Raw genomic sequence first — 13302 nt, forward strand, 5'->3', positions numbered from 1 at the left:
TGATCAGGGAGCCTATATGGGGTGATCAGGGGTGATCAGGGGCTAATAAGGGGTTAATAAGTGACGGGGGGGGTGTAGTGTAGTGGTGCTTGGTGCTACTTTACTGAGCTACCTGTGTCCTCTGGTGGTCGATCCAAACAAAGGGGACCACCAGAGGACCAGGTAGCAGGTATATTAGACGCTGTTATCAAAACAGCGTCTAATATACCTGTTAGGGGTTAAAAAAAACACATCTCCAGCCTGCCAGCGAACGATCGCCGCTGGCAGGCTGGAGATCAACTCTCTTACCTTCCGTTCCTGTGAGCGCGCGCGCCTGTGTGCGCGCGTTCACAGGAAGTCTTGCGTCTCGCGAGATGACGCATATATGCGTGACTGTGCGCAGCGCTGCCACCTCCGGAACGCGATCCTGCGTTAGGTGGTCCGGAGGTGGTTAAGCATGTCAAACCAATTTTGCTAAACTGAACTTAGATCATAAAAGGTCCCTACGGTGATTTCTGATCAGAACAGGGGTGCACAGCCACAGACTGCATGCGGACCACAGAGCCTTGGTTTGCTGCCCCTGTCCTGCTGGACATAAACACAGCTGATCATCTACCTGCAAGATCAGCTGTCTTTCTGAGTGCAGTGCCTTATGGCACTGGATCGAAGCTCCTGCAATCTAATTTCAGCAACAGACGGGGGCCCTGAGGAGAAAATAGAAGCCATTTATTACCGCTTCTGCTGTCTGTGCTCAGTATATAGTGCTCAATAAATGCTATACAGTAAAAAGAGGAAGTGGCTATGTTGTGATCTCCAGGAGTCTTGGGTATAGCAGACAGAGGCATAGCTATAGGGGGTGCAGAGGTAGAAGTCGATACTGGGCCCAGGAGCCTGAGGGGGCCCAAAGACCATTGTGCCACATAAGAAGACATCGGTATTATACAAAGTGCATGCAGGTCAAGTTACACCTCTGGCTGGAGGGAAGGGGTTAGGTCAAGAATTTTGCATGGGGAGGTGCCATTTTAATTTGTGCGTCAGGCTACATGAAGGCTATGTGCTTCCCTGGCCACAAAGCGTCAAGGGGGGCACAAGGTGAACTCTTACACCAGGGCCCATGATGCTTTAGCTACGCCCCTAATAAAAGAGATTAAGTATCTTAGCAGACTGTGATTAACCCTGCCTGTGTGCAATGCCTCAACAGGGGCTGTTTTGTTTGAACTCGATTCCTAAAGAGATTCAGCTTAAGATCATATTAAACTGTATTTAGGAGCATAATCCCTGACAAGTAGAGCAGAGAGAAGGATAAGGCAGCTCTTTAGCTCAGTTTTCTGAAGTAACTTGTCATGCTGTGTGATTAGGACTGGTTTTGTGTGTACTAATAGGATGGCGGCCATTTGTTTTCACCTAATGACTGCTCTATTTACCAAATGAGCCAATATAACTAATGAAATAGTTATATTTTATATATTATATAAAATATATTATATTTTCATTTTCTTAATTCCCAGAGAACCTCTTTAAGGGTACATATTATGCGCAAAAAATATATTTTAAGAAATGTGTAAAAAAATGGTATAATATATTACGAATAAAGGAAATACTATAAAAAAAAATGGCAATGCCAACCAAAACTGCCATTGTTAATTCCACATTCACTCACAAACTATACAGTCGTGGCCAAAAGTTTTGAGAATGACACAAATATTAGTTTTCACAAAGTTTGCTGCTAAACTGCTTTTAGATCTTTGTTTCAGTTGTTTCTGTGATGTAGTGAAATATAATTATACGCAATTCATACGTTTCAAAGGCTTTTATCGACAATTACATGACATTTATGCAAAGAGTCAGTATTTGCAGTGTTGGCCCTTCTTTTTCAGGACCTCTGCAATTCGACTGGGCATGCTCTCAATCAACTTCTGGGCCAATTCCTGACTGATACCAACCCATTCTTTCATAATCACTTCTTGGAGTTTGTCAGAATTAGTGGGTTTTTGTTTGTCCACCCGCCTCTTGAGAATTGACCACAAGTTCTCAATGGGATTAAGATCTGGGGAGTTTCCAGCCATGGACCCAAAATGTCAACGTTTTGGTCCCCGAGCCACTTAGTTATCACTTTTGCCTTATGGCACGGTGCTCCATCGTGCTGGAAAATGCATTGTTCTTCACCAAACTGTTGTTGGATTGTTGGAAGAAGTTGCTGTTGGAGGGTGTTTTGGTACCATTCTTTATTCATGTCTGTGTTTTTGGGGAAAATTGTGAGTGAGCCCACTCCCTTGGATGAGAAGCAACCCCACACATGAATGGTCTCAGGATGCTTTACTGTTGGCCTGACACAGGACTGATGGTAGCGCTTACGTTTTCTTCTCCGGACAAGCCTTTTTCCAGATGCCCCAAACAATTGGAAAGAGGCTTCATCTGAGAATATGACTTTGCCCCAGTCCTCAGCAGTCCATTCACCATACCTTCTGCAAAAGATCAATCTGTCCCTGATGTTTTTTTTGGAGAGAAGTGGCTTCTTTGCTGCCCTTGTTGACACCAGGCCATCTTCCAAAAGTCTTCGCCTCACTGTGCGTGCAGATGCGCTCACACCTGCCTGCTGCCATTCCTGAGCAAGCTCTGCACTGGTGGCACTCCGATCCCACAGCTGAATACTCTTTAGGAGACGATCCTGGCACTTGCTGGACTTTCTGGGATGCCCTGAAGCCTTCTTAACAAGAATTGAACCTCTTTCCTTGAAGTTCTTGATGATCCTATAAATTGTTGATTGAGGTGCAATCTTAGTAGCCACAATATCCTTGCCTGTGAAGCCATTTTGATGCAACGCAATGATGGCTGCACGCGTTTCTTTGCAGGTCACCATGGTTAACAATGGAAGAACAATGATTTCAAGCATCACCCTGCTTTTAACATGTCAAGTCTGCCATTTTAACCCAATCAGCCTGACATAATGATCTCCAGCCTTTTGCTCGTCAACATTCTCACCTAAGTTAACAAGACGATTACTGAAATGATCTCAGCAGGTGCTTTAATGACAGCAATGAAATGCAGTGGAATTTTTTTTTGGGGATTAAGTTCATTTTCATGGCAAAGAAGGACTATGCAATTCATGTGATCGCTCTTCATAACATTCTGGAGTATATGCAAATTGCTATTATAAAAACTTAAGCAGCAACTTTTCCAATTTCCAATATTTATGTAATTTTCAAAACTTTTGGCCACGACTGTAGATGACCTATCCTCCAGATAGATCATCAACATAGGATCAGTGGGGATCTAACACCCTCTATGACATCGACCATCATTTTGCAGCAGACGCATACCAGTGGACGGAGCCAGAAGCAGAAAGCTCTGTCCACTTTGTACTGGTCACACCAGCATAGCCACTACGCAGTGGATGGAGCCTTCTTCTTCCAGTTTCATCCACCATAATGTTTCTGGCTCCAGCGGATGCTGCAAACAGCTGTGCAGTGCAGTTATTCACCCGGAACACCCACCCATCTGATATTGATGACCTACAAGACCGGCCAACCCCTTGACATTATGTAGCTTGACAGTGTATACAGGTAGCACTGCTGAAGTTAGTATTTTATTACAGTAAATTGTGATGTCCAATTAACACAACAATAATTCAGAAACATTTTTACTAATAAAAAGAAATGTATTATTCATGTCCATTAGAAGTAAAGGGAAGTAGTCTATTTTTTATATATTAGGTCTGAATTTCATAGCATCTCTCAATTTTAAGTTTCATTTCCAGAGTATCTGTACGACTATTTATTCTTATGGCAAGTTTCCAAGTTAAAAACCATATAGGTGAGATTTGTTGCTAAGCTAAATGGTTGAAAGCTTCTATCTTCTAAACCTTCAAAATATATTTCTAGCTGAATTAATTCCTTGTTTGTGTCTTGACAGCTCCTGAAAGAATTTCCAGATGAGCTACGTTCAGATATAACCATGCATTTAAACAAGGAGGTTCTACAACTGTCTCCATTTGAGAGCGCTAGCCGCGGATGCCTCAGGTCTTTATCTCTGCATATCAAAACTTCCTTCTGTGCTCCTGGAGAGTACCTACTCCGGCAGGGAGATGCATTGCAGGCAATTTACTTGGTGTGCTCAGGTTCCATGGAAGTTTTAAAAGACGGAATGGTTTTGGCTATACTAGGTATGTACTTTTACTACTATTGCCAAAGAACAAGAGCCTTCAATTACAGTTGTAAGAAAAAGTATGTGAACCCTTAGTAATGATATGGATTTCTGCACAAATTGGTCATAAAATGTGATCTTTTCTTCATCTAAGTCACAACAATAGACAATCACAGTCTGCTTGAACTAATAACACACAAAGAATTAAATGTTACCATGTTTTTATTGAACACACCATGTAAACAGTCACAGTGCAGGTGGAAAAAGTATGTGAACCCCTAGACTAATGACATCTCCAAGAGCTAATTGGAGTGAGGTGTCAGCCAACTGGAGTCCAATCAATGAGATGATATTGGAGGTGTTGGTTACAGCTGCCCTGCCCTATAAAAACACACACACCAGTTCTGGGTTTGTTTTTTACAAGAAGCATTGCCTGATGTGAATGATGCCTCGCACAAAAGAGCTCTCAGAAGACCTACGATTAAGAATTGATGACTTGCATAAAGCTGGAAAGGGTTATAAAAGTATCTCCAAAAGCCTTGCTGTTCATCAGTCCACGGTAAGATAAATTGTCTATAAATGGAGAAAGTTCAGCACTGCTGCTACTCTCCCTAGGAGTGGCAGTCCTGTAAAGATGACTGCAAGAGCACAGCGCAGACTGCTCAATGAGGTGAAGAAGAATCCTAGAGTGTCAGCTAAAGACTCACAAAAGTCTCTGACATATCCTAACATCCCTGTTAGCGAATCTACGATACGTAAAACACTAAACAAGAATGGATTTCATGGGAGGATTCCACAGAGGAAGCCACTGCTGTCCAAAAAAAACATTGCTGCACGTTTACAGTTTGCACAAGAGCACCTGGATGTTCCACAGCAGTACTGGCAAAATATTCTGTGGACAGATGAAACCAAAGTTGAGTTGTTTGGAAGAAACACACAACACTATGTGTGGAGAAAAAGAGGCACAGCACACCAACATCGAAACCTCATCCCAACTGTGAAGTATGGTGGTGGGGGCATCATGGTTTGGGGCTGATTTTCTGCGTCAGGGCCTGGACGGATTGCTATCGTCAAAGGAAAAATGAATTCCCAAGTTTATCAAGAGATTTTGCAGGAGAACTTAAGGCCATCTGTCCAGCAGCTGAAGCTCAACAGAAGATGGGTGTTCCAACAGGACAACGACCCAAAACATAGAAGTAAATCAACAACAGAATGGCTTAAACAGAAGAAAATACGCCTTCTGGAGTGGCCCAGTCAGAGTCCTGACCTCAACCCAATTGAGATGCTGTGGCATGACCTCAAGAAAACGATTCACATCAGACATCCCAAGAATTTTTCTGAACTGAAACAGTTCTGTAAAGAGGAATGGTCAAGAATTACTCCTGACCTTTGTGCACGTCTGATCTGCAACTACAGGAAACGTTTGGTTGAAGTTATTGATGCCAAAGGAGGTTCAACCAGTTATTAAATCCAAGGGTTCACATACTTTTTCCACCTGCACTGTGAATGTTTACATGGTGTGTTCAATACAAACATAGTAACATTTAATTCTTTGTGTGTTATTAGTTTAAGCAGACTGTGATTGTCTATTGTTGTGACTTAGATGAACATCAGATCACATTTTATGACCAATTTGTGCAGAAATCCATATCATTCCAAAGGGTTCAGATACTTTTTCTTGCAACTGTATATGATGATTATATGATGTATTAGACTTTGGCTATATGGTGACTTTGTCCACAACACATATCACAAGCCTAAATAGATCATTATGATGACACTATTGTACTATACGTTGCAAGATAATAAAAGTGAATGAGGTCGCATTCCAGCTTGTAAATAGCTGCAACCCAATAGTTACCAAAAATTCTGTAGGTATGGTTTTCTGCACAAAATGTAATGTTTTATGAAAAGCATTTTACAGTGTAATAAATATTTCTACCAACACAATAGGTCGATACTGATGCCACCCAAACACCTTCTTTTCTCTTCTTCATCTGATCTTCAATAATGTTAATGTGATACAAAATATTGTATTTTATTGAAATTACTGGTGCTGAAAATGTAGGGTAGACATTTGTACATTTGCAAAGGATTTTTTTTTGTACTAGTCTAGCATATTAAAAATTATATATATATATATATATATATATATATATACTGTATATATATATCCTATATATAAACATATACAGTACAGACCAAAAGTTTGGACACACCTTCTCATTCAAAGAGTTTTCTTTATTTTCATGACTATGAAGGCATCAAAACTATGAATTAACACATTTGGAATTATATACAAAACAAACAAGTGTGAAACAACTGAAAATATGTCATATTCTAGGTTCTTCAAAGTAGCCACCTTTTTGCTTTGATTACTGCTTTGCACACTCTTGGCATTCTCTTGATGAGCTTTGAGAGGTAGTCACCTCTCAGATGAACACCATAAAAAAAAATAAGGTGTCAAAAAAACTATTTTTTGTCACCTTACATCACAAAAAGTGTAATAGCAAGCGATCAAAAAGTCATATGCACCCCAAATAGTGCCATTCAAACCGTCATCTCATCCCGTAAAAAGTGAGACCCTACGACAATCTCCCAAAAAAAAAAAAACGATGGCTCTCAGACTATGAAGACATTAAAACATGATATTTTTTGTTTAAAAAATGCTGTTACTGTGTAAAACTTAAATAAATAAAAAAAGTATACATATTAGGTATTGCCGCGTCCATAAGAACCTGCTGTATAAAAAATATCACATGACCTAACCCCTTAGGTGAACAACGTAAAAAAAATTAAATTAAAAAATGTGTCAAAAAAGCGGTCCTCAGTTCTGCCTCCCATTAAAGTGAATGGAAAGCATCTCATACTGAAAAAAATTATACCCTACATAAGACATTCGCCCAAAAAAATAAAAAAAACAATGGCTTTCAGAATATGGAGACACCCAAAAAAATTTTATTCAAAAAATGCTTTATTATGTAAAACTGAAACAAACAACCCAATTTTTTTTATCTTGCCTCAAAAAAGTGTAATATAGAGCAACCAAAAATCATATGTACCCTGAAATAGTGCCAACAAAACTGCCACCTTATCCCGTAGTTTCCAAAATGGGGAAATTTTTTGAAGTTTCTTCTCTAGGGGTTCATCGGGGGGTCTTCAAATGTGACATGGCAACTTAAAATTTCCAAAAACCATATGGCGTTCCTTTCCTCCTGCACCCTGCCGTGTGCCCGTACAGCAGTTTATGACCATATATACACTCACCTAAAGAATTATTAGGAACACCTGTTCTATTTCTCATTAATGCAATTATCTAGTCAACCAATCACATGGCAGTTGCTTCAATGCATTTAGGGGTGTGGTCCTGGTCAAGACAATCTCCTGAACTCCAAACTGAATGTCAGAATGGGAAAGAAAGGTGATTTAAGCAATTTTGAGCGTGGCATGGTTGTTGGTGCCAGACGGGCCGGTCTGAGTATTTCACAATCTGCTCAGTTACTGGGATTTTCACGCACAACCATTTCTAGGGTTTACAAAGAATGGTGTGAAAAGGGAAAAACATCCAGTAGGCGGCAGTCCTGTGGGCAAAAATGCCTTGTGGATGCTAGAGGTCAGAGGAGAATGGGTCGACTGATTCAAGCTGATAGAAGAGCAACGTTGACTGAAATAACCAATCGTTACAACCGAGGTATGCAGCAAAGCATTTGTGAAGCCACAACACGCACAACCTTGAGGCGGATGGGCTACAACAGAAGAAGACTCCGCTACAAATAGGAAAAAGGCTACAATTTGCACGAGCTCACCAAAATTGGACTGTTGAAGACTGGAAAAAATGTTGCCTGGTCTGATGAGTCTCGATTTCTGTTGAGACATTCAAAAAACGTGATGTCTTTATTCACCCATGTGGAACAGTAGCAATGTTTCAGCTCACAACTGAGCCTTTCTCAAGCAAAGATATACAAGCTTGTGCCTTCATGAAATAGCACTCAAACAGTCTGGTGACCAATGAACATTCAAACCCAAAATCATGTGACTAATTGACATGTGAAAATCATGTGCCAAATTGACATCTCCGTATCATGTGATCAATTACATATGTAAATATCCTAACAAATAGTGCATAAAATTAAACCTGCTACAATACATACAACCACTTTACATTTAATGGTATATTTGCCAAAGTGAATATATCCATAATAACAGTGAACTTCATCATTGTGGATATCATAAATAGTGTATACATCATTAAAATATTCAGCCATGTAGACAGGAAGAAAAGGCGTTAACAAGAAACATGACATTGCCAAACAATACCGCGCGTCCATGTGAATACTGGCCAAAGCTGGCGTTTCTTCTAACTAGCACTACAAATGTCACAGAGTGTCAAAGACAAACCTCACACGCCCAAATTGCGCCTGCAGCTCGGCTCCACTCCACCTCCAATAGCACAGCTCCGCTGTATCTCATGTGTGGAAGCCAGCGCATGTGCATAGTACGGCATCATGACAAAGGTGCCATCATTGTTTCTGGAAGAATGACAGTATTTCCAATTTGTCAACATGGCTATCCGGACCAATCGGAAAGGGATCCATCCTCCCGGGTGGATCAACCCCTCCAAAGTTGTGATCAGGTAAGGGTGACCCCACACGTGAATGCAGTGTGCCCCAGGCCATCCCACCATTGCGGTCCATAGATAGTCTAATGGGGATCTTCCATAAATATTTATAAATAACGGACTGAGATTGATTTGACACAAAGTGGAGACATTTAAACAAGTAAAACCATCCAGTTATTTATATACGCATGGAGAACCCCGCATGATCGCATGTTGACAAATTGGAAATACTGGCTTCCACACATGAGATACAGCGGAGCCGTGCTATTGGCGGTGGAGTGGAGCCGAGCTGCAGGCGCAATTTGGGCGTGTGAGGTTTGTCTTTGACACTCTGTGGCATTTGTAGTGCTAGTTAGAAGAAATGCCAGCTTTGGCCAGTATTCACATGGACGCGCGGTATTGTTTGGCAATGTCATGTTTCTTGTTAACGCCTTTTCTTCCTGTCTACATGGCTGAATATTTTAATGATTTATTCACTATTTATGATCTCCACAATGATGAAGTTCACTGTTATTATGGATATATTCACTTTGGCAAATATACCATTAAATGTAAAGTGGTTGTATGTATTGTAACAGGTTTAATTTTATGCACTATTTGTTAGGGTATTTACATATGTAATTGATCACATGATACGGAGATGTCAATTAGGCACATTATTTTCACATGTCAATTGGTCACATGATTTTGGATTTGAATGTTCATTGGTCACCAGACTATTTGAGTGCTATTTAATGAAGGCACAAGCTTGTATATCTTTGCTTGAGAAAGGCTCAGTTGTGAGCTGAAACGTTGCTACTGTTCCACATGGGTGAATAAAGACATCACGTTTTATCAAGTCTTGGAGTGCTGTCCGATTTCATGCGTATGTTGAGGGTGAGAAGCTAATTCCCTTGGACTTTGCACCTGAGCCAGCTTACTGGTGCCGCCGAATTCCCTTTTTTTCTATAGATATATATATACGTATGAAATCGGACAGCACTCCAAGACTTGAAAAAACGTGATGTCTTTATTCACCTATGTGGAACAATTGGACTGGCACTGAAGAGGCACTGGTTGATTTTCACAGTTATCTTAATAGCAAAAACAGCGACCTTCAGTTCACATTGGTTTCTTTGCATACTGAGATCCAGTTTCTCGATACCACGGTCACATTCTGGGGATAGATTTCATACAAAATTGTACATGAAGCCCACAGATAAAAACACCATATTACGGTATGATAGTAATCATCCGAGAAATATGGTGAATCATCTACCGTACTCTCAATTTTTGAGAGTACGAAGGATAACTTCAGAAGTTATGTCAAAGAAATTTGAGGACAGGGGTTACCCGTCTAAGTTATTATACAAACATAAACAGAGGGCACATAACATCAACAGAGCTGACACTCTATTAGGCAAGAGAACTGACAACTCCTTACGTAGGATACCTTTCATTTCTACTCACACAGAGGAAAGCGTTGCCATTGGTAGAATTATTAAACGGCATTGGAGTATACTGGGGAATACATTTAGCGATGTTCAGGAATTCAGACTGCCTCCCCTGTTATCATACCGGAGAGCTAGCAGTCTGAAAGACCGATTAGTGAGGGCAGACTGTGGCCCCAAGCAAAAAACACGTCAAGTGAAATTCACACAACGTGATCTGGGCAGTTTCCCATGTCTTTGCTGTGTCAATTGCAAGAATATTGGCAAAGGACACAACTTTACACACCCTGCCACTGGAAAAACATATCCCATTTATTTTCATTTGACGTGTAACTCCAATTTTGTGATTTATCTTTTGGAATGCCCATGCAATCTCCTATATGTGGGAGAAACCTCCACTGATTTAAAAAACAGACTGAATAACCATAGATTCTCCATACGTCAGAAATGGCGGGATCTACCGGTACCTAGTAATTTTGACTGAACATAAACATGTTTAACGTGAACTAAAATGTTGGATTGTAGACCATGTTCCTCCCCCTAGGAGAGGGGGTAACAGACTTAAATTACTGAAAAATAAGGAAATGTGGTGGATATACACACTAGATAGTTTAAAACCAAAGGGATTAAATGTTGAATATAACCCCGGAGTTGTTTAATAGCGGTTTGCCTGATATTTTATCATTGATGCTTTCGACCATAATCTCTGTATTGTAGGTGTTAATTGGATTTACAATCATATAAGTCATTTTCATTTATTTTTTTTCTTCTTTTAGATACCATGTAGATTGATGCGAAGATGGTGAATAAAGAAGCGTGAACATATGCTACAGTGCGCGGTGCTCCATGCGTGTAGAAATAATTGACTTGTTTCATTTGTTTAAATGTTTCCACTCTGTGTCAAATCAACCTCAGTTTTTCATTAAGTAAATATATATGGGACTATTCATGGACCGTAATGGTGAGATGGTCTGGGGTACACCGCATTTACGTGTGTGGTCCCCCTAACTTGATCACAACTTTGGAGGGGTTGATCCACCCGGGAGGATGGATCCCTTTCCGATTGGTCATGATAGCTATGTTGATACATTGGGAATATTGGCATGTTTCCAGAAACAATGATGGCACCTTTGATAGGATGCCGTACTATGCGCATGCGCTGGTTTTCCACATATGTGATACAGCAGGGCCATGCTATTGGCGATAGAGTGGAGCCGTGCTGCAGGCGCTATCCTGGTTGCGAGGTTTGCTTTTTTGACACTCTGTGGCACCTGTACTGCTAGTAAGAAGATACGCCAGCTTTGGCCGTTATTCACATGGATGCGCGGTATTGATTGGCATTGTCATGCTTCTTGGTAACGCCTTCTTTTGCTTTCTGTCTACATGGATGTATATTTTAATGATTGATATATTATTTATTATCATCACAAGTAAAAAGTTCACTGTTACGATGGATATATTATTATCACTTTGGTAAACACATTATTAGATGTAAAGTGGTTAGATACATTTTAACAGGTTTAATCTTATGCACAATGTATAAGGGTATTTATATATGCAATTGATCACACGATACGGATATGTTAATCAGTCACATGATTAAGATATGTTAATTGGTCACATGATTTTGTATTTGAATGTTCATTGGTCACTAGATTATTTGAGTGCTATTTAATGAAGGCACAAAGCTCGTATACCTTTGCTTGAGAAAGGCTCAGTTGTGAGCTGAAACGTTAGCAATTGTTCCACATGGGTGAATAAAGACATCACGTTTTTTCAAGTCTTGGAGTGCTTTCCGATTTCATACGTATATTAAGGGTGAGAAGCTAATTCCCTTGGACCTTGCACCTGAGCCCTCACTGGTGCCGCCGAATTTCTTCATCTTTTATATATATATATATATATATATAGATATACACACATATGTCTTTCAAATGGCTCTCGGCAATATAAACGAAAAATGCTTATATTATCATCAAAGTAAAAGGTTTTAACTTTAAAATCAAATTATATTTAGTATATAAAAGTGCACCAGTCTTCACAGTATCCAAAATGACCAGTTCTTCAGCTACTGTATAAACAAGGTATGATACCATAATGATGCATAATTTTGAGATGATTGTGAGTTCTTCACTTGACAGCTGCTCATTAGCTCTTCGGCAAAGGAATTGCAGTTATTTTTAAATGAGTTGTAATCAGTACAATATGGGTTGTCTCACCAGTAAAATCCAGAATTAACATGAGTTGGGAAACTGCTAATATCTGATACGTGATTTTATATTTTTAAGTTGCTCAAAACTTTATCACTACAGTTGCTTCAAATGACTGATTTCTGACTTGTTATTCACATATGACTGTACAGTGGCATTTCTACAATGTTCTAATGGACACTATTCTTAGTTCACTCTTAACTAATAATGTTTAAAGGGGTATTCCAATGGTATCATGTGCTATAGATAGAGCCTTTTTTTTTTTTTTTTCAATACAACACTTTTGCAACCCTTCACTTTAGTTCAGATAATTCATCTTTAAATAGGTTGTACAATGAAAGACAATGGACGACATATCAATAAGAAATATGTCTAGAATGAAAAGTTATTGGTGCTAGGAAAGTTCTATGCCACCTCATTTCCTGTCTGCTTTTCTCAGCTTTTTGACTGTAATTATAGTCAATAGCCGTCCATATGGCCACCCAAAAATACCTGAGCATGAGTTGAAGTGGCAAGGCTTTTGTCACTCTATTGTAGAGGTTAACATTAATCAGACCCTACTGATTTGAATGTGATAAACGGTTCTACCATGGGTAGGTCAATTTATTGTCACTGTCACTTAAAGGGGTTTTCTGGGCCTTGAAAATCCTGCATTCAATGTACAAACATGTTTAAAGTTGAAACAAACAAACAAATACCTTTAGTACTTTTTCCGCCCTGATAGTCAGGGCCCATGCAGCTTGTTCTCCCTCAGCACTTCCTGATTTAGGGCATGGTTAGTAGTTTAGTAATAATCCATTTACTACTAATCCAAGGTTGCAATTCTCTTGCAATCTTGGGCGGTTCATCACCTACCCACTACACCTACCAGCTCCATCAATTCCCATCCAGTAAGCCTCCCATTTTTCTTTAATGACTCTTT

The 13302-nt window shown here is 39.8% G+C and overlaps 1 protein-coding gene across 1 annotated transcript in view; it reads left to right on the forward strand.

The window, feature by feature from the left end:
- The window catches only part of KCNH8 (potassium voltage-gated channel subfamily H member 8), a 726151-nt gene that overhangs the window by 588152 nt on the left and 124697 nt on the right, over positions 1 to 13302 (forward strand). Inside the window, exon 10 of the mRNA XM_040433027.1 lies at positions 3892 to 4141. Within this exon, the coding sequence (XP_040288961.1) occupies positions 3892 to 4141 (250 nt within the window). The remainder of the gene's footprint in view (positions 1 to 3891; positions 4142 to 13302) is intronic.

This window comes from Bufo bufo, chromosome 5 (genome assembly GCF_905171765.1).
Source record: "Bufo bufo chromosome 5, aBufBuf1.1, whole genome shotgun sequence".
NCBI classification, from domain to species: Eukaryota; Metazoa; Chordata; class Amphibia; order Anura; family Bufonidae; genus Bufo; species Bufo bufo.